Source organism: Haliotis asinina, chromosome 6 (assembly GCF_037392515.1).
Source record: "Haliotis asinina isolate JCU_RB_2024 chromosome 6, JCU_Hal_asi_v2, whole genome shotgun sequence".
Taxonomy (NCBI): domain Eukaryota; kingdom Metazoa; phylum Mollusca; class Gastropoda; order Lepetellida; family Haliotidae; genus Haliotis; species Haliotis asinina.
Genome location: NC_090285.1, coordinates 9,403,224 through 9,426,280, shown reverse-complemented (window position 1 = coordinate 9,426,280; position 23,057 = coordinate 9,403,224). Strand labels below are relative to the sequence as shown.

General features: G+C 40.0%; 1 protein-coding gene across 1 annotated transcript; it reads right to left on the bottom strand.

Annotated features, from left to right (window-relative positions):
* Positions 1-1,127: 1,127 nt before the first annotated feature.
* On the bottom strand, positions 1,128-22,751 carry LOC137286738 (myophilin-like). Its single transcript, XM_067818720.1, has 4 exons — positions 22,562-22,751; positions 6,350-6,504; positions 2,492-2,726; positions 1,128-2,107 (listed from the first exon to the last, which is right to left on the bottom strand). Exons 1-4 carry the CDS (start codon positions 22,613-22,615, stop codon positions 1,919-1,921), a joined length of 633 nt encoding a protein of 210 aa, XP_067674821.1. The 5' UTR covers positions 22,616-22,751; the 3' UTR covers positions 1,128-1,918.
* Between the last annotated feature and the right edge of the window lie 306 nt (positions 22,752-23,057).

Here is a 23,057-nt window from a genome sequence, read left to right as displayed (position 1 = left end):
ATGCTTACCCTTGTTCTTTCAATTCCAGTGTCCAGCCTGTCCTGTTCACATTTGTCCTATCAATTGCAGTATCACTCCGTTGCGTAACCTAGTTCTATCAGTTACAGTGTCCATCCCGTTATTTACCCTTGCTGCATCAGTTTCAATGTCCACTCCGTCCTGTGGCCTGTTTTGAAGAGATTTTGTTAAGATCACCTAAGCGATGAACAAGTGGAAGCAGATTTGCCTGTTTATAGTTAACAGTTTAGTGTTGCGTGTTGTGTTCTTTCGGGCAATAGATGATAAATTCTGGAATTCTGGCCAATAATTATTGATCTGCTGGAGGTTTTGCTTCAGGAACAAGGCCCATCTTCAAAAGTGCATGTTCTGGGAATTGCATTAAAGTGAGTGAGTGACTTTAGCTTTAAGGTTTTTTTAGCAATATTCCAGCAGTGTCACAGAGGATGGCACCCAAAATGGTCTTCACGCATTGCACCAATGTAGGGAATAGAACTCGGGTCTTTTTCAGCACATTTCTCACGAGTCAGAGAACGAGTATGTTTTTACGCCGCGTTTTGCAATATTTCAGCAATACGACAGTGGTGTACACCAGATTCACACGTGCTACCAATAAGGGGGGTCGAACCCGGGTTTTCGGCGTGATGAATGAACGCTTTAACCACATGGCTACACCACCACCCCTGGACTGAGTGGTTGTCAAGCAAGTTCGATACTGTGGAACTTGCACAACGCAGCAACCGTTTATGACGGAATTATTTGTCTTTGTTGTTTTCAGATGTATTCTGTCACAACATTTTACATTCGCCCTCATTTTTTGATGGTACTTCTTGCTTTAACATAATCAGCATCGTTCGAATGACTGAGTGAGTGAGTATGTATTTACGCCGCTTTTAGCAATATTCCAGCAATATCACGGCGGGAGACACAATATATGGGCTTCACACATTGTACCCATGTAGGGAATTAGGGATTTAGTTTCGTTAAATGCATTTTGAATAAACATACAGAAAGTCGCGATCCTTATATCCATCAGTTCGATATAAGCGTAGTTTAATGAATGCATGATGTAGTTCTTTGTTGAGAAATCTGTGAGATAACACAGGCGAAAAAAACATATACAACCTTCGTGAAGTATAAATAAACTTTCATTTATTACAAAATAATATTGACAAGTGTACAAGAGGCCGCTTGTGAGCAACACAAAGGCAGTAACTGGGATTGAAGGTAGAGTTGTTCATGACGTTTCAAAAAAGTGTTGATGACGTCACTTCTATAGCTAACGGACTGGCAGTGTTGTCAAGGATTCTGGCTGTAGCCTCGTTTTCGGCCACCAATCAGGGGTTCTGTGCAGTGGGCAGTGAGATGGACGGAATAAGGAAACGAACTTATCACAAAGGAAAATCTACACCAGGTAATGTGTATTATCAAAATCTTTTATGTCGGCAGTGATGATTTGAGATTTAATTTTTCTTCTGTTGCCGTGCCTATTAGAACACCGAATCAAAGTTCTAGATAAGACAATACGGCCTACTCTCTGAGCATAGACACGAGGGCCTATGCTCCATAAACCGAAACCATTTCTTCATGCTCAGTCCCTGTTGCAAACGGAGACTTGATTCCTCGATGATGTCATAATAAATCTTACGAGTCTACGATCCAACGAAACAATGTAATTTTCATATTTTTGGACACTACCGACAAGCAGTGAATTGATGAACGTTTTGCCAAAAAGGTTTAACCCCCCTAGAAATGATTTTCCATGGCCAAATATTTCAATATATTCATCATGACCTTATCATCTTGCTTGCAAGCTGTCAACAGACTTCGGAGCAACATTTAAACGAACAGATCACTTTGAAAAGAAAGACACCTAAATCGAAATAACTGAAATACTACGCCACATGTGAAATCTGTGTCGTCATTCCTTCATGATCATCCTCTTCTTGCCAAAGTTCATGCCCTTGGCAGAGGCACCCTTGTTGGAGCCGTATTGAAGGTTGATGATAGTATTTCCAGCATTGAGAACCTCTTCTGAGAAATTCCTGGGGTTCGCTTCTGCTTTGCGGGGCCACCACCGCATGCCGGTGAAAGATGGGCGGGACTCGAACTAAAAAGAACAATATGAAGATTTCATGAAAAAGGTATTTTTTTCGGAAAAGGAACAATCTGATAAGTGGGTTTTAGGCCGTTTTAAGCAATACCCCAGCAATGTCAAGAAAGTGGACAGCAGAAATAGCCTTCACAAATTATACCCATTTGGGGAATCGAACGCGGGTCTTCGGCGTGACGAGCGAACGTTTAAACCGCTAGGCTATCTTGCAATCCCTCTTGCTTTTATGTCGTAGTAGAAGTAATATACGGTGGTATAATGGTTCTATATTCATCTATGATGCTATATTAAGGCTTAGCGTGCAAAGTAATCGGGACGTTTCGAGAAAATCAGGACTGATTTCTCACTATACTCATGTATTACATCTGAAGAAGTATGTACCTCTGTTCCTAATGCCCTGATGCTGGCAGCCACCTGCCAAAGGTTGGTTCTCTCGTAAAGGCAGTCCACTAAGAAGCAGTTGTCTGGTGCGACCCCGAATTCCTCCAGTTTTCTGTTATACAGTTCAATTCTTTCTCTTTCTCTTGCTGCCTGGAACTGAGGGTTCGCTGTAGGTCTAAACGTTGGTGCATTGAAGTTGCACTTCAAATTATCAGGCACGACAACATTCAATACCCTGGAAGAAATGAAACGATTGGCTAAAAACCGAATACATACATAAAAATAATTTTGCATCTTTTAAATTGATTTATTGTGGGCTAAGATATTTTACGTGTTGTCATGTCCAAGTCAGAGCGTGCGTAGATGTATACCCTTGTCCTGAGAAGGAATAACACATCCCTGAGCCACTAGGATTGACTACCAGCAGCGATCAACATCAGCCAAGGCACATGGGTCCATTTGCACAGAGCAGTAACAACTGCAATCAATCTTGCACAATTCAGTCACCTTTGCAATATCCATACACTCCATTTGTAAGACAAGGGGGATGTTATCTAAATTGGAGGTACGGATTTCTTAATGCAGCGCAAACTAAAAGGGAAACCGGACAGGCCACACGGCACAGCCATCGCAAATAGCCACAGGGGACGAAGGTAGCTTATATTTTCAAGTGCAACCAGAGAAATACTTATCCATATTTTATGGAAATATTGAAAATATGCATCAATGCAGTAATATATTTGGGTCTGGGTTTATTGTCTAAATATTGTAATAGTGGTGCAGGAAATGAATGTATGATCTGCCAATGGCTGTCAATGCCAAGTTTCAAATGCCTTATCATGACATTGTGTGTTTCCCTGTTTGATGAATAGTTGTATATATACTCAAATCCAATAAATAGAGTCAGATGGACAAACAATGAGTGAAGACATTCCATTAGGTACTACGACTGATGACATGATTAAGTTGACGAAGACCATCTATGTCGAGTTGTATCGATGCTGGAGACGGTAAATAGTGGTGATCCTCAGTTCAAAATTTTACGGGCATCATTTTGGACAGTCACTCTAGCTTTCAAACATCCGATAGCTTGTTCCTTTCAATTTGCGTTAAACGTGGCATTGTTGAACAAGGATTGATAGACCCAACGTTTGTGCAGTCTTATATCCATGAATGAAGGTGACAGTTCGCGCATGTTCAATCTCACGAGAAATGTGTGCATCATATTATCCAAGTGTTCATTGGTGTAGTGCGTATTGGTGATTCCTTCTATTTCTGTTTTTTTTTATTCGAGCCTTCCAAAACACAACCAAAATTATTGATAACACCACCGATCTTCATTATATATCTTCATTACAATTAAGGGTTCCGAGCTTGTTTCCTGTTTCGATAAACAAATTGCGTTTCTTATGCTTATGAGTATATATCTATAACCCATACATTGAAATCGATTTTAGATTGAAAAGCTACATTTTGCACATTAACTTGTATCTACCTGTGGCTTATTTTAAACAAAAAAGGAACGAAAGCTAAAATGACCGACTCGAATGACTCGAAACATTTAGGTTTCTGTGCGATGATTTGACGAGGCAGATGCTATGGCAACGGGTAATTTTATGCAAAGGGAAACAACTCTCATCTTGCGTATGAACTAAGGTTAGCTGACCTTGACTTATAGAAAACGTCCCGGCCATTGCTTGTCGCTTGCTTTCCTTGATTTTCGAAAACGACTCTTGCTTCACTCTTCTTCTAACGTGAAACCCGACGGGTGTAGATAACGACTTGATACTTATGTGGTTAACTACCTCAAATAACGTAGTTTCTGAGAATAAATCTGAGGATAATTTCAAATGTCAAGCTAACTGTGTTATTGTGTGAAAGATAAATTAACATTCAGTGTTGTTCATTGTAAAGCAAAGTACAAGATTACATGATGTCTTTCATGAACGCAGAGAAAGATCAAATTCCAAAAAGGGATCATGATACAAACTGTAAAGAGAACAAGTTGGGCAGGACACAACCAAACTTTAAGCCAATAGGATTAAGTATTGCATTTGATATTGGTTGAGAAAATATCTTATGCCTTATTTGAAGTACATAAATATATAAGATAACACTAAAAAAGACATGAAACATTAGATAAAGAGAACCTTCACACCAATGGGTACAAATATTGTTTTACAATTATTATTACTACTAAACAAAAGCATTTATTCAGTAGTGTGCCAAGCCCGCCTAAACATGTCATAGAATCAAGAAATGTTTTAAATTTGTGTGGGAATTTAAACCAGATAAAGTCAAGAGAGATATAATCTCCCTACAACCTAAGTATGGTGGCATAAGCGTACCCATAGTGGAAAGTTATTGCAGCTCAGAAACTTTGATGTTTGTGAAAACTATCTGTTAGTAAGACCAAATGCGTATGTTGCTTTTATATCATTTAGTGAAGGAAAACATAATCAATTTGGTTGGTGCTATTTCTGCATCGAAAACGGCGAATTATATTGTATTTCACAGCGTGGAGATCCACCATGTGAAATTGAAAGATCCAGGTTAGAACTGATTTTCGGCAACCCTTGTTTGTCACAAGAGGCGACTAATGAAAATGGGGGACGTGACGTGGTTGACACATGTCATTGTACCAAACTGCACAGATCAATGTCCATGCTGTTGATCCCTGGATTGTAAATATACGCTCATGATATCATCCACCGGATTGTCTGGTCCCTATCGATTATTTACGGACCATAGATGGATACTAGTCAAGTGCGACCTTAAACACCAAACAAACTATTGTATGTAATTTTCCACGTAGTCTGTAACAAAGGTAGATATTGTGTTGATGTATCGTACATCCCCTCTTGCTGGCATAGGTATGAGGACAATTTACGTAATGGTCGTGTCGAGGAATGTGTATCTGCTAACAGTCAGGTCTGATCCAAGGAAAACGTTACACCGTAAACGCTTCGTGGGTTTCCACTTCCTATTTCAGCACCTTTCCAATTCATTTGGCAAACAATGTAGAAGATGGTGCGGGTGTGCGTGCGGACGTGAGCGCGCGCGCGCGTGTATGTGTGTCCATGCATGATTTTGACTTTCACGAAGCATACATGTAATAAGGACAAGCATGCATGTAAATTTTGATAGTAGTACGTACTGGTGTGAAGAGACCAGTTTGATATAGTTTTGTGTTTCAGTGTGTGGATATTTCAGTGAAATTGGCCTACTGTTCAACACTACAATCATATTCCGACGCTCTGCTTGACTCGAATCACAGTTAACTCGATCAATTCAAGTTAATGAAGTCCCTATGCATAGAGGATGTTACATGAGTACCCAAGTCATACCATGTTTACGACACGAGTGCCTAAATGTTGGTATTTACCGAGCGAGAGTGAGGGATATACCGACAGTTACATAGAAGTGTCGTAAAGATGGTAGGATCAGGACACGAATATAATATTCTGTTTAGTACCGAAGTCGTCAAATTGAGGAAAATACACCAACATCTACTTTCAAACATGATGGCTCCACGGTGCAGTCGCATGTACAACGCAACGTCCCAGAAGAAACGTGACGTCATAGCATTGTTTATGACGTCACGTCGCTGTGACAAAGTGATAGTTTGCTCTAAGGCCTCCTAGGAAATATTATGTTTTTAACCCCGATATGACGATTGCATAAGCACATTTGTACAGCAAATTGAGGCTACATTCAAACGGAGTGTACAGATCGGTTCTCAAGCTACTGGTCACAGGACCAAACTCGTTTATTTACCGCCATAAACAAATAAACAAGCAACAGATCAACCTGCTTACAGTCATTCAGCTAATAACCATCCACCATTTAATTACATACTTGCAGAGTAAGAATCCATCGCGAAGCACTTTCCAGAAATTATCCATTACTCTGTATTTCTCGGGGCCTGCATCTGTGACGAAATTCTCGCCAGTAAGTTCTCGGATCCATTCCAAACATTTCCTGCCTTCAACCGGGTCGAATGAGGCATCAATCTAAAACAGGAGCAATCAATAAACATCATTTCAAGGTAAAATCATTCGTGATCTATTCTGTAGAAACGCCATATACAATTATACCACGTGCAATCGGAACTTATATGGAAGGCGTCTCTTCAATCTAATTTTTAGACAAAGAAGCAACCGTGTCTGCAAGGAATCGGTCGAATTTAGGCACAATGCTGAAACAGGCATACCCACATGAACAGCAATTATATTCTGCAGAATATTTTTGTGTGTGTTCAATGCAAAACTTCAGAAAACCATGTCCTTCTGTCAGCCTGGTGGTGGTGATGGGGGCGTTTGAGGTAAAGCGTTGTAGTGTTCCCCCAAGGCTCGTTTTGGAGGGTCATACGCCCTGCCTTCTTTGTTTTCCACTTTGCCCTTTTACAGCCAACACAACTCACTCACTCACTCTATATAAGTATCATGCTGACTGCATCTTAATTCTGTTTGAGGTTGTTCCATGGGCAGTGTCAAACTTTTCCCATGGGATCAGTCATCTTTCATGACATCGACAAAAGAACGTACTAAAGGTATGTGCAATAACAAGACAACAATCTGTATAAGAAGCTTCCTTACCACAGGAATGACTTTTAAATAACACAGGCGTCACCATGAGAAAATGGTTGGGCGAATATTTCATCTACGGAGTCGTTTCCAGATGTTTCTATATTAAATATTACAAACTGGGTCACTCCTTCATATCTTAATCGCATTGGTCCTAGAACAATGTTCAAATTGGCATGTACAACTATTCTTCAATGTCACTCCGTGTGCTTGTTCCCAGAATCACATACGCTAAATCTTACGACCTTAAGGCGAAGACTGGACACATGACATGTGTTGCGTGTCACAGGTACATGAATTTCATCCATTTGTGTGACATAAGGTTTCTTACGGTTCCTGTTTTCTCAAAACAATCTTCCTACTAACCGACACGGCAATGAGACACATTCCCAAGTGATAAGTGACAAAGACCCATATCACAGACCAGCATTGTCACCAATATTTTGGAAAATATGTAAATAAAGACGACAGTTACTTCCCTATTCACAAGAAATCTGTGCTTAAAGAGTTCATTACTGCTCATGAACGTACGAGTATGAATCACTAATCTAAGATGTTAAATCTTAATTCGATAAATATTATCGACATGCAGTTATAATTTCAGATTTCCTAATGTGTAAATGCAAATCTTCTGATACAACATTCTTTACTATCAGCGCCTCCTGTGGCGAATTTGTTTTTCTTAGGCGATAGGTAGTGCTCAACGGAGAGCAGTCTTTACCCTATCACGCGAAACGGTAAACCCCAGACTTACCGTGAACGAGCAATACTGCAGGAATATTTGCGAGTTGGAAACCTCGCTGCAATTATACATTGCCTTCTAACACTTGAAGGAAAGAATGCATTCGAAAAGCAAGGAATCGTTACTGCGAACACACATTCCTTCCCATATAAAGGAAGAGTGTCGCGAGTGAAGTGACGTCAAGAACATGATAGATAAAATATGTGCAAAAGTGGTTGGGATAAAGCAGAAATCAGTAAATCTGTCGACAAGATGAAGATGTTGTCAGATAATTAGCAAAAAGTCGTGACCGAATTGCCAGGGAATAAAGGGGTTTATTTTTGTATTTGGCTTATTAGAACCGAAACGTCTTTCTCTAGTCTCAGCCCGACCATTTAAGAACCATATGTTTGTGGTGGCAGATCTTCAAGCGATTTCAAGCAACGTCAGCAACGACTTTGTGTCAGCCCGTCCTTCCAGAACCTGTTTTATGCACATTTCTGGGTAAATTACCAAAGCGGAGACCTTGCTGAAACTAGTTTCCAAGAAATATCATTTCCAGATGCAAACACAAGAAAGATCTTACAAAACCAAGGTATGTTGATGTTTCGTGAATATGTTCCAGTTAAAGACTCGATCCCCATGCTGCCTAAGCCGATTCTTGTTGGCAGGTTTGTTGTTTACGGCCGCACTCAGCAATATGCCCTCTCTATGGTGGTTGTGAACCAAACAATCCAGTGACATCCGGCATAAGCACTGACCTGCGCAACACGACTAAGATGACGTGTATCAACTAAGTCAAATAGACTGACCACCTATTTATGACAAACGTGGATTGCTGAATACCAGTTGTAAGCCACTTCTTCACGGATCCGATTCTTGTACACAGTAGCGGTAGCGTGGGGGATGATGTATTTCTATAATGTTATATCAAATTATAAAGTTCACGGCGCTGTCACTACAGCATGATCTGTTGGACTTGCCACGGTTTATGTTTTCGAAATCGAGTTGAAATATCTGTGCAGACATTTTTTTCTAGGTCAAGGTTTTCGTGGATCAGACATTAAGTGGTTGTTGGGCAAAATGATTCATCAAATAACTTACCAGCTTTCTTTATCGATACTTGATTACAAGTATTCCCTACTAATTATGCAACTGGATGAAGACATGCCGAGTCTGCATATTACCATTATTGTTATTTCTACAGAATGCTTCATTAACTTCCGACCCGTGAAGGTCCTGGGGTAGAATATGCCTTCAGCAATCCATGATTGCCATTAAAAACGACTATGCTTGTCATAAGAAGCGAGACGATCGGGTGGTCAGGCTCGTTAACTTGGTTGACACATGTCCCAATTGCGCAGATCGATGCTCATGCTGTTGATCACTGGATTGTCTGGTCCAGACTCGATTCTTTATAGACCGCCGCCATATAGCTGGAATGTCGCGACATAAAACTAAATTCACTCACTCAATCACTCAATTAACTTCCTATGTGTATTTACTAGCTTTTTGTTGGTTATGATATCCTTAAGCATGAGCTTGTGCAGTGTCTGTGTTCGTGCGTGCGTCCATGTGTTTGTGTGTGTGTGTGACTGACTGACAGTAAGTTCACAATACTGGCCTCATTCCTTACCAACCAGTGCTTGTCAACCTTATACAATAAGGCACGCAACGCCGTAAGAGAATTTATACTATTTTGCGAGTCTGTTTACTACAAGTAAATAAAGGGACCACGCAATTTCCCTAGCTATGTATAAAGAATCCGTCATTGTAGGACCAGAAATGTATTATCAGCCACACCCTGTCCCTTTAATAAATCACGGGTACAAGATGAAATGTGGTATGAGCCACACCCTCTTGCCTTCATAAATCAGAGGTACATTTACGTCAATGTTGTTTAATAAAACATGGTACAATTTTAGATAAGGTTGCAAGCCAAGCATGCAGTTCTTAAAGCAGTATATACTGCGACAAAACTGTTCTCCGACATAAAACATCCCCTTAATGACCATGTCATGATGTTGAGCGGTAAGCAAAGACGGAGTCTCCTTACTGTATACGGAGCTTACCACTATCTGACACCAGACAATAGGGACTGACACCAGACCCAAAAAAAACCAAAAAAACGACACAAGCCAGTAAGATATCACTCAAGACAGTGGCACTGAAAACAAGACAATACGTCCTGACATTGAACAGTCGATACTTACGCCAGACAGTTGGAACCCACCACAAACAGTAGGGACTGACTGCAAGCAGAAGGGGCTGACATCAGCCATCACAGGCATTATCTGCAGTCAACACGCACTGAAGCTATACACACTATGACCTTACATGCGACAGGACTGGCACTACACACATTCCGCCTTGTAATTCCAGTCCTGGGTAAAATCACTGAAACCCTCGTTGGTTCCCATGGACAGGAAACGGTTGAAAAACGCTTCACCAACTCAGTCAAGATAACCGTGAACATGTTAGGGTAATTAATGACAACTGCACATGTTGTGGTTTATACGTCAAGATACAGCATGATTAGATTACCTTCGCTACCTCTATCGGAACTGAGTTCACACAGACCAAGCTTAAAGGCCTTCAACCGTTAAGTGGACAGAAAGAGTTCGTACGATTGTGATACAATATACTGATGTGACGATAATAGTTTATAGGCGAACGCGAACTAGACTTGCACCAAGGAATGGTACGTTTTGGATGAATGGCGCCATTCCTGTAATAGGCAAGTCTAGATAAGCGGACAGTGCGCCAGTCTTTTCTAGGGTCAACCTGATTTTGCTGTTTCTATATAATGCACAATGTATGATTTCTACTAATCATCACTGCTTTAGCCACATGTTCCAGTCTATTGGAGAACGAGCTCATGTATCTTTGTATACACGATTAACATAACCTTACGCTGACGCTTAATCTCTGAATATGTATAATTTTGATACTAACGAATTTGGATACTAACTCAAAAGGAGTCCCGGTGAGATGTAAGATTCAGAACCTGAGGAAATCTAGACTTGCTTCATTTAGAGCTTTAGGACAGCAGAGAGAGACAGACATTAGTGGAAATAATGTGGTTCGGAGACTGACTTGACCTTGACGTGTCTGTTAATTCTAAACCGGAAGATTTATTGAAATACAGCTTTCGTCCAGCTCTGGCCTTTCCTGACAGATTTAACAGATATGAATTCCCTCTCCACCAAACACGCGCCTAGCGTGATACATCGCGCTAATCTAAGTGACATGCTGCTAGCCGGCAATCTGTTTATCACTTTCAAGTCTCATCCCATTACCTCCCTACATTCTGGCTTCATGAAAATACCTGCTGTCTACAAGGAATTTTCAAGCCTCATTAGCAAGAATGGACATAGAACTGACCCCTTGCTGATGGTCAAGAATTCGGACGCGTGCAAGCATGACATCGAACTAATGGTATCCTCTGGTATCTATTATACACACCGACTGTCTTTCATTGAGGGCTTAAAATTAATGAACAGCTGTCCACTGGAATTTTTTAACATGGAGTAGACTTCCGTTATCGGACTCAAAAGGTTCACTGAATTATATATAGAAAGTGGAGGATGCATATATGGACTAAAAAATTCCGTTTTTACATTCGTCTGTTATGTAGGTACTTTTATCTATCTAAACGTGCAATGCCTTAGTAGATGAACAACACTATATAACATCTTGTACTAAGTATAGGAAAGAAAGGGAGTCACTTCTACAAACATTGCTTTTCATAATTAAAAAAATTGCTACACTTTCAAGAAAACAACAGCTTTAACAATTTTCAAACAGAAATCCCGAAACTATTTCTAAAATATGTCATGATATTTACAATTTTAAATGAATTCTGTGTTTTGCCTCATATTGCTTCCATGTGTTTATACTGCATATGATAAACTGTTGTAATGTATATCATTTATGTATCTGTATTTCTATATGTTTGTAATATAACTACTGCGTTCATATTTGTAGTTTATAGAATATTGATACTGTTTCTTGATGTAATGCTATGCAAAAAATATCTTACCTGATCTTATCTTATCTTATCTACCTTGACCCATTTATTACTGTCTTACCTATTGGTCTTCAGTATAGCATGCTCGTCGTAACGGACCAATAAGGTGCCCGTATTGTTACACTTGATGATTTGGTTGACGCATGTCATCGTACCCAACAACGTAGATCGATGCTCTTGATGTCGGTCATTTGCGGGTCTGATCTGATTATTTACAAACTATCGTAATATAGTTGGAATATTGCTGATTCAGCAACGTTTATGTGGTCGGTTCGTATGACACTTGATGGAGTGTTTTGTTTGGGTTGAGATGTAACTTTTCGTCTTTTGTACTATACACAAAATAGCAATACAAGGCACTGCTATGTAAATTACTATTTTACGTGGACTTGCTTGTATTCACGTACTTAAATTTATTGATTTTTTATCATAAGTAAAACGTTTACTTGACTTGGTGTTGATTCATGCTCCAAATATTCAGTAGCCTATTTTTGAATTAGGAGCTTGTGACGGCGAATGTGTTTGAAACTCTCCTTGACAGGCAGTATAACGAAGAACTAAGTAATCTCGCTGACAGAGACACATTAATATTATTTGAAGATAACGAGACGTTTCAGATATGGATGCATGGACCAACATACAAAACTAATAAAGGAAGTATGGACCAGCACACAAAACTAATAAAGTAAGTAGGGACCAGCATACAAATAAAGTATGCAACATGATTGCACGCAACCTGCATAGACGTGTATCTCTCATATGATCTTAAAACTCAAGTCATAAAATTACCGACCGTCAGCAAGAGTTAAATTTTGCTACTTTCCTTTTGACACTACTTCTATTTAATTATTCAGTAAATTGCGGTTATAACGAACTCAAATGGTTTACTAATTTCATATCGTAAAAACCGTAGCTTGTGCATTATTTCCCTGAAACGCTTTAGAGTTGATTTTTGATGTACGATGCAAGTGGGCACTTATGTCACTTCAAACGAAATGTCGGTAAAATAGCTTAGCCTCCAGCTTAATACCTCATGTTGCTAACACGTTTTCCAAATATGCAAACAACTGACGAAACCAAGTTTCATCAAAATAGATAGTCATAGAAGAGAACTTTCATTAAGTCTTCAAGGGTATCTTTTACCTTGAAAACGAAACTACAAAGTAGCCAGAGTAATATATAGGTATTAGAAGAATGGAATGCAAAACCTATCATACACACATCAATATCTGCATTGACTCACACTTTTCATACGAGATAAACTGACTTCTCTGGTGGTGATGTGTCTGATTAGAACCGTTATCTCTTATTCTTGATGTCTACTTCAAAGGTTGGTTAGTTCAAGGTTGCCCTTAACTGTCAGAGTGAGGTCAGTATCTATCCAGTTTCCATGGCAACACGCCGTTATTTGGAATGAAGTTCGCTACATGATAGGGGCATATCAGTGAAGTCCCCGAAATATTCCAGATGCCAAGAAGCGTCACTAAGATTCTACTCAGCTAAACGTTTACAATATGAGATTAGACATTTATCTTCAATATAATACTTGTTTATGTAAAAACATTGAAGCCGACGCGTGTTTTTTGTAAAAAATGTCACCAAACAGCCTTTAACTGAAACGATTGTTGTAAAATGTAATATGAATAGTTTATAGTTTGTTGATGATATAGACCCATTAAGGTCCGGGATAGAATAGGCTCTCCGGCAAACCAAGCTTGCCATAACAGGCGACTATGCTTGTCATAACAGGCGAGGCGATCGGGTGGTCAGGATGGCTGATTTGGCTGACAGATGATCCAATTGCGCAGATCGATGCTGATAGTGTTGATCACTAGACTGTCTGGTCCAGACTAGATTATTTATAGACCTCCGCCATATAGCTGGAATATTGCTGAATGCGGCTTAAAACTCAACTCATTCACTTGTTGATAGTATGAAGGACAACACGACATAATACCTTTACTTTTTTATTTTGTTTCGATGCCACATTTTGCAGCGTCAGTGCCTTGCTTTCAGTCTTGTAAGACAACATGTAAACAGGTGCTTGCGATGCTCTAATATGTCCTCTATGACTTGTCATGTTAAGAACACTCTGGTTTATGACATGATTGTCTTATGAGATACGTGCTGAACCTTGAGCGTTTTATGTACAGTCATGGCGTCCAACTCATCTACTGCAAGTTACTGAGCTCGGAATTTTAGTGAGTGAGTGAATATGGTTTTACGCCAATTTTGAAAAAAAAAATACATTCCAGAAATGTTTCGGCAGGGGACACCATAAGTAGGTTTCTCATATGTACCCATGTGAGGAATCGAACCCGGGTGTTCGGCTTCACAAGCGAAAGTCTTAACCACTTGGCTTCCCAAGGTTGACCTATGCTACTGTAATAAACAAACCAGCAGGTGACCACTCAGCAATTCCATCACATTTCCAAGCTTCAAATCAACGGACATGTAGGCAAATCTTTCGCTCTATCCTGTAAAATGAGTTTTGAAATATCTTCTTGCCAAAGGTCTTTTCATTCCAACATAACTAATTGGTAATCTGCCATCTGATAATCTACGCCATCTAGTACGGTTGAAAAGAAATCTAATCCAGATATCCCTTGCAACCTTGATGGACGATGAACCTCAAGAAGCTGCTTCAGGTCTCCCTATGCACTGTATATCAACAACAAGCACAAACTATATCTTCTCCAACTGACATTTAGAGTGGTCCAGGAACAGCCTTGAATCTATCTCACACAAACTCCACCATTTCCTCATCCTTCAACCGCCCCCACACGTTCTGGAAGGGCAGAACTCGCTGCAAAGGTAAGCAAGACACGCCGCTTGTTTTGGAGCATGATCTTGAAACCGGGGATCTGCAGGTATTAACAACTAGCTGAGTAAACAGCTTCATGTCTTCTTAGATCCACCAAGCGTGTGGCGTTCTTTGAAAAAGGGAAAGAGACGGTTAGGTAGGTTCCGAAGGACAGTTCCTTATTTCAGGATGAAGTTTTGTCACTAAATTGTAGTTATCAAACTGCATCCGTATTCCATAAAGGGATTCAGGCTGCCAATGGAAAAGCTATGAAGTATGTATGCTTAACAATGCTGTGCAATTAACATGTATGTCTATGGGGACTCGTCGTGTGTATGCCTTTCCAAATATAGGAGTTCCGTTGTGGAATGTCCCGTCTCATATTACAATATCACGACAATCTCTATAACACACTTTGTGGGACGCATTGTCCCGAACATTATATCCTTTTAATTCCTCAATTCCTTGATTTTGATAATAAAGGTTGCTCTTTGTAATGTGTTCTCGCAATAATTCTCTATCCAGTTCAAAAAACTCATCACTGCAATTGCTATATTTTAATCTCACACCTAAGCACCACTCGCACGACTTCAGCGGCTAAAGAAATTGATCCGTTTCATATTTTGAACAGTTGTTCATCGCATCGCAACAGCTGGGTCAGGACAGTTGCTCGTACTTTCGATATATTATAATATAATTAGGAACATGCCAGGAATGTATTTGGAAGTAGTGTTGATCCACGCCATCTTACATTGGCAGTTGCCATACTTAACGTCTACAAAACACCTATCGGCTTATAAACACTGACGTCGTTCTGAGGTTATGTTGGTTTGGGACTACTTAACCCGTACCATATGTGTATATACACCAATGTATACAAACAACGCCGGCAGCCTTCATACTGTCATGCAAGATGAGTAAAGCGTCTTGCCGAGCCAGCTTTAATACCATGACGCTCAGGTGCCACATTTGGTCATTTGGTCTCAGATGGCGGAACTTACTTGGCAGAGTTACGTCCGTTATCTACCAGCATGCACGAGTGTGTCTGGATCCACAGGTTTGGTTCGAAAGAATATTTCATTGGCATCCATTTACTGTCAACATTTACACATTTCAACGGGATCACAGTTTTACAGAGTTAGAAAACGCGCACACAAGTGTTCATCGCTTATAGCGTTCACTGTTCATAGTATATTACCTAAGTTACCGAGTGTCTGTGGAAAGAAACAAACACCTTCCTATAGACTGTCAAAAATATTAACTGAAGGAATGTTGTCAGCGGATTTCAAGTGAAGTAAGACACACATGTACACGTGCTGATGGTCAATAGTCACCCACACGTTCTGCATTTTTATAACACCTGTTTGTTTATTATATATATTCAAAACATACTTAAGTCTATTTATGTACGGTCATTATGCCAGTATTGACTACTCCTCACATTTCAATATAATTAATTTAAGTTCAAAATTAATATCTAAATTATAAATATTCCTTAAAAACACATTGTCTGTTTGGAAAAGAGGTTTGTCTGATAATGAATATAGATAACTTCCCTCAAGTTCATAAGTTCACAGATAGAAAAACTCTTAGTCTATGAATGTATATAATTTTGATAATAACATTCAAACGCATAAACTTGGAAAGGTGTCCCTCGGAGAGAAGCGATTCAGAACCTGAACCTGGGGAAATTTAGACTTCCTTCATTTAAAGCTTTAGCATTGCAGGGAGATCTTGGCAGTAAGGAAATAATGTGGTTCTGGGACGGTGAGACAGACTAGTTCCCTGATAAAGCTTCGCGTAATGGAATCTGAGCGTTACGTTTCAAGCATTATTTTCCTTTTCAACAAATCATGCTTCCTTTATCTCTGAAACTGCTCACCAACAACTAGTCTGGAATATAAATCACCGCTGGCGACCTGGCCTGGCTGCCGAGTGATTCCAACATAGATGTACGGTCTATTTTAAGAAGTGTGTTTGTTAATGTGCGCAAAGAGCAGGAGTTACTGCCTCTGATAAGCCCCGCCGCCTGACGGACCAGCAGCTGTTGGCGTTGCTGCTTGCCATCCTTAGTACATCGAAATATCAGATTTCATGATGTAAAAACATGAAAGCATTGTAAACATGCATTTTGTAGAAAATAATTTGCTCCTGGAAGCTCCTGAATTTTAAACTTCACGTACGCGTAGGCCCTTAAGCCCCGTACGCAGAGGTCTTGAAGATAATAAATCCACGGGCATACATTATGAATATTACTACGAAATCACAGTTGATTGTTTAGAACGCCAAACTATCATGTCACAGAAAGACATACTAAGCCATGATTGCAAATGCCTCAAAAGTGGTTTACCCTATCTGATCATGACATTGAATAGTGTAATGGTTACCGGCGAGGATGTTCAAAATGGCAACGGTGGCCAATAATTATAACAATTCAGTTGCATAGTAATGTATTCTACAACAATGTAAGTAATGTGCAAGTCGGAACAACTGGAGATATCAAATATTAGAAAGAAAATAGTACCATGAGCCTTAATAGTTCCGTGAAAATGTGCTTAAATATATATGTTTTTCTTCTAACTGACGTTTCAAAATCTTCTGTTCATCCTCACAAAAACCATCAACCTGTCACCAGTTACGACTAGCTGAAAACCAGTTCACCTTGAAATGGAAACCCGATAATATGGCTCTTTGCCAGACGAAATGGTTAGAATTTAAAACATTCCTAGGTTTTGTTCTTCAACAAACCGGATCAAGTTGCAGACAGTTACCTGGTGCTTTCGGTTAATGGAAGGCAGTCGCTACACTCAAAATACTCGAGGAGGTTGCGAAACTTTAACCAGTTTAGTCTCTCTTGGGGCTCTTCCAAGGTTACGTGAGATGCTGAAATGCGATTTCAATTCGCCGTGCGTCAGCAAAACTCCTTTTGAGGATACAGACACACTACAATCGATGGTTCTTCGTTAGACGTTCTGAGCTAAGTTAACACTCGCATTTAGACAGATCTGACGGATAAATTTGAAGGTGATTCTTATCACAATATTCACAGGCTTCAATGTGTCTCATAAAATGAACGCTGGATTATAAAATAAGCAACTATGATATTTACACAAATCATCTTGGGCGATTTTTTTCAATTTCAGCTGTCCATGGTTTTGATTAAGCAACTTTTTAAATTAAAAGCGTCACTTGCGCATCTTGATGGCATTAAAGTAGGTTGAGGAAGACATGTAAGAGTTTCTGAAATTAGCAGTCACCATGACTACCGTTTTAACTGATTTTACAACCACAGAACGCCGTTGGTGGGCGTTTAAGGTTTGTTGGAGGCATTCAGATATACATGTATCACATATCTTCTTCTCGTGAGGGTTATCATGATAATCCAGCGCACCCAGGCAATCCCTCACGTACACTATCCTGTCAGTATCAGGTTACAGCAAGGAACATCTGTATTTGGTGAAAGTTTTTATGGGACTTGCAAATATACAGTTACCTCGTCGTAAACGACTTTTTACATCTCACCTCGTATCTTGATGAGACTACGGGAGGGAATCGTTTTATATAGGCACGGACTCGTTTTAATCTCCGTCATGAGAACTTCAGAAAAATACTCGATATGTATTTGTATATTTATGTATTTATACAAGTATATATAACATGATGTAGTAGTCGTGTCTCACAGTCCCTGAACCACATTATTGTCCCTTCTGTCTAGCCTTCCTTGCAATGATAAACCTCTAAATGAAGCAAGTCTACTTCTCCCTAATTTCACCTTTTCAAAAGCTGTGGAAATCTAGAGTTGCCACATTGTCTAAACTTGCGTGAGTTTTCTTCGATGTATTTGTTCCAGGGTCTGTATGACAGAATATGCCCATCCCTCTCTGCAGAGCTAAAGCTTTAAATGAAGCAAGTCTAGATTTCCCCAGGTTATGTCCCAAGGCACTGGGTTCTCTTTACAATATAAACGGGTTTATTCATTACTATCAAAATTATACGTATTCAGAGACTATGCGTTATTCTACATGACGTAAATGCATGATTTTGATATTGATCCCCATGGTTAATACAATGAGTAAATTCTTACGTGCAAATTTGCAGATTAGGATAGCCTAACAACTAGTCCCTGAAATGAACTTATTGTACTGAAAAATGTTCATAGTGAAAGAAACTAATATGAAATGAAAATAAGCCATGAGACTTTCTTCCTGAAACTGTGGAAATCTAGACTTGCCCCATTTTCTAGACTTTCATGGGCTTTCTTTGTTATGCTTCAGGGTCTGTGCAAGAGTCTAAGATCAGGAGAACGGGTGAGGAAGGGGATGAATAGGCTCTATGGCTATTTGTAATAAATATGGTGTATTACATGGTGTATTGGCTTCTGCAGCTGATACCGAAGCTGATATTTATCCCGCTTTATATCTACAAGGTAGTAATCTTTAAAAATCCAGTTAATGCAACTTCTGCATATATTTCTCTTTTCATACGCAAAGAAACGAAAACGATAAATGTGATCAAAACATCAACACAGTATTTCATAACAATTCATACCATCTTCACAACGCATATAATTATTGCAAAACCTGCAGGCTCTGTTTACGCTACAGTTTAAAGAAACGTTCGTCACGCGATGCGAGGAGCCATGACACGATCGACCTCCCAATAAACACCATCAGCAACTTTTTGGGTAACGGCTTAATGAACGCTTCTTTATATGACACCCTCGGTGGCAAGCATACAAGAAATGCATTTCATCCATAACGTGCATACTCTAACGGTAGGGGTGGCATCTGTGTAATGGGAGTCAGCGAACGTGAAGATTAATCGCCTCGAACAACATGGCTGCTTGCTGCTGATAAAGAGGAAGACGAGGCGCAGACTGGCTTTGATTGTCCCCGCGTTGTCGTGAATGAGGATACTGTCTACATAGAGTGTATGAATGGAACATTACTGCAACGTTGATGGTAAATGCACACATGTCAGTAGACAAAGAACAGGAATGATTAGATCCATTGGTCGTTATATTGGAATTACATTTCATCCCGTTTTCTCAGTTTTAGGGTGTATAGAGGAGTAAATTTATTAAATAATAAAAATCTGTATCTTATGGCGATGGGGTTTGGCAAGCAACAGGACTGAAATACAGTGACTACTCAGCCGCACTGAACAATATACCAGCTACATTAATTTGGCGGCAGTCTGTCAATAATCGAGTTTGGACCACTGATCAACAGCATGAGTACAGATCTACGCAATTGGGACAGTACGACATATGTCAACCAAGTCAGCGAACCTGATCACCCGATCCTGTGTAGTCGCTTCTCACGACAAGCATGGGTTACTGAGGATCAATTTCTAACCCGGGTCTTCGCGGGTAGCCCGAAATACGAAACGATCAATGAATATAAGTAAGATTCCTATTACATAATGCAACCTTTACGGCGTTAGGAATTAACACAGTAAGGATGAAGTGAGACGCAGGGTGAAATTTAACAAGACGTTACCTGCTGAATATTCTGTAATCATCTTATAGTGAGTGAGTGAGTATAGTTTTACGCCGCTTTTAGCAACATTCCAGCAATATCACGACGGGGGACACCAGAAAATGGGCTTCACACATTGTACCCATGTGGGGAATCGAACCCGGGTCGTCGGCGTGACGAGCGAACGCTTTAACCACTAGGCTACCCCACCGCCCCCTCACAGTTATACCTCGCATGGACAGTATTCAAACTATATCATACTTGTAGAGGTTTCCCATTATTCATACACATACTTGCACCACATTCGGTCAGCAAATGACAGTAGAACTAATCCATCACAGACATATAAAACTGTTATAGGACCTTAGGGAGGATAGTTGACGATGCATAATAACAGTCTACATCAATCAAATCTCGGCCATCTCCCTCATGAACACGCACAGCACATTTAGTGCATTCATGGTATCCCAGCAAGATTTATATCATGCAAATGGTTGCTGGCGATTGTCAGCAAGTTTAAAGCATGCACTTATTCTACGATTAAGAACGAATAGAAATAACAGAAATGCATTCCTAGAAAAGATAAGCTGTTTACAATCACGATGGGGCGCAACAGCTCCACTTGCTGTTGGTCTCCTGTTGTGTCGTTTCTGACACGTTCTTGACACGGAAATCTAAACGTTCGGCTGTGCAACCTTGCGAAACCATTATCTCCTTGCAAACCAAATAATTTCTATAACCTATGTGTCCCGAGAACATTAAACGCATTTGAATGTAGAGTACCACGTGACATGATTAGTTCTTCACATTGCCCAGACAGCAGAAAGTCATGTTGGACATGTTCTGGATGGACGTTAATAATGTCCAGGATCCAGTTGGACCATGGTCAATGGGGGTGCATTGACCCGTGGCGTGGCAGTTATTTACGTTCGGCCGCTGGATGGCTAATACAGCCACATGCAACAAACTAAACCTGAAGCAGCTTCCAAGAACGTGTGTATTCTCTTATGATATACTGCGAAAAAAAAAATATGCAGATATTTCTGTATTTTGTCTGTCTCCCTGTCCGTGTGTATGGTGGTCTGTCCCGCTTTGTCCATTTGCAATCACCTCTTAGTCTTATATAATTTTATATCAACCGAACTCCCGACCCGCATTCTCTCTCTCTGTCGCTGTCTCTCTGTCTTTGTCTCTCTGTGTGTCTCTCTCTCTCTTCTCTCTCTCTCTTACAAAACCAAGCTGAATTGGAATCTGGTACCAAGTTTGCATGCAATATTCGGAGATATTCTGCAATGCGAAATGACACACTCGTAGATATTTCTGCTTCTGGACTCTGAAACGTTTCCATGTCACAACTCTCTCTCAGTACCCTTCTCAACTTCGTCACAATGTTTCCCCTATCGTATCAACCCTCTCTGTCTGTCTCTGTATGTCTCTGTCTGTCTGACTGTCTCTTTGTCTCCACCTATATCTTTACTGATTCCACAAAGTGTGTAACGCTTACCATTTTAAATACACATTTGCTTGGTCGATGAGGAACACCGAGCATTTATTGACGTCACTTGCTGCCAGTAAATCAGTGTCATAGTAGATATATGTTCATGCCCAAATATACACAGGTAGCCGGTGGCGGCATGTGACTCGTGACGTCATTCAAATTCTAAGGCATTCCGACATTGCGGATATGTTCACGTAAACAAACTATCAAATGGAAAACAAAACTGTATTATAAGCACTTTTTTTCTCACCAACCATCTGCCTCCAGCTAGTTGTAATCAACAGTCTCCAAACGATTAAGATAACCAGATCTTGACTGTAGTTCATGTTTCTACAATGGAAGTTACTAATACGTATTTCTATCTACATTAATGTGTTTTACAACAAAATATAACTGTCAAAAGTAATGGTTATACACATTGCATCCGTGTATAATTGAAAACAAACTGTTAATAAAAACAAAGCGACCAAAAAGAACTTCCACAAAACCACACTTGCCACGGAATCAGGAAGTTATCTCTAGAGATTAACTATTGCTGATAAAACGTGATAATGACCAATTTGAGGCAAGATGGTTAATCACCTCAACTTACGGTTACTCTAACCTTCTCAGTACACTCAAGAAACTTTGTCTACAAGTAGAGAGACCACTTTTCCGATCCCCCTACTTAATGCAATTCAACTTTCTAATCCGACAGATTCATTCTTTCAAGAACATATCTTCAAGTCGAAGTACGTTACAAAGAAATACTGGCAGTTTGAATTTAATTAACTTCCCGACCTGAAATCAAGTCATCCTGCCATGTTTTACACAAACAGCTGAGTAGGTGAGAAATAGGATAGTCTTGCTTATCTTGCAAATTTCCGGATTCTAAACCGTGAAATAAAACATATGGAAAGAGAGGTCTGCTTTTAACATACTTTGCACATTGCGAAAGTTAAATTGCACTTACTCTGATTTGTGCATCTCTGGCAGAGCCAGCCTTAGGTGCTCGGAGTCCCGCCATCGTTAGTTTAAATCCAGCCGAGGGAAAATACTGACTACCTTTTAACCGAGCAGAGACCCCTATGCCGTCTCTCGTTTAGATCTCCCACCGATTGCCCATATCAAATTACGTCTCAGTCAAACGAGTGCCGTAATTTGCATACCACGTGACGCGTTCAAATGATGTGATTGGCTGCATTGTGATTCACCATTCCTTGTGGCCCTGCGACTCAACTTCCCTAAAGCATCTCCAAGTTTGGTAAGCCCTAACACATACTATGTTCTCGGAGCGGCACAAAACAGTACATTCTTTTGTGTAGAATGCCCAAGCGAAAAAAGCCGTCTTCAAATTAGAACATCTCTTTAATCTATTTTCAGCACAACCTGAAACGTTTACGTCTGTGGGTTCTGGCTCGTAAGCACACTTGGTTCAACAGGCCAGTTAGCAAAGTTTCATCTCGCCG

Excerpts from the sequence above, each read along its gene's own strand:
- LOC137286738 (XM_067818720.1), bottom strand. The coding sequence starts at position 22,615 with ATGGCGGGACTCCGAGCACCTAAGGCTGGCTCTGCCAGAGATGCACAA. Across the intron at positions 6,505-22,561 it reads CCAGAGATGCACAAATCAGA|ATTGATGCCTCATTCGACCC; the intron begins GTAAGTGCAATT and ends CTCCTGTTTTAG. Across the intron at positions 2,727-6,349 it reads GATGGATTCTTACTCTGCAA|GGTATTGAATGTTGTCGTGC; the intron begins GTATGTAATTAA and ends CATTTCTTCCAG.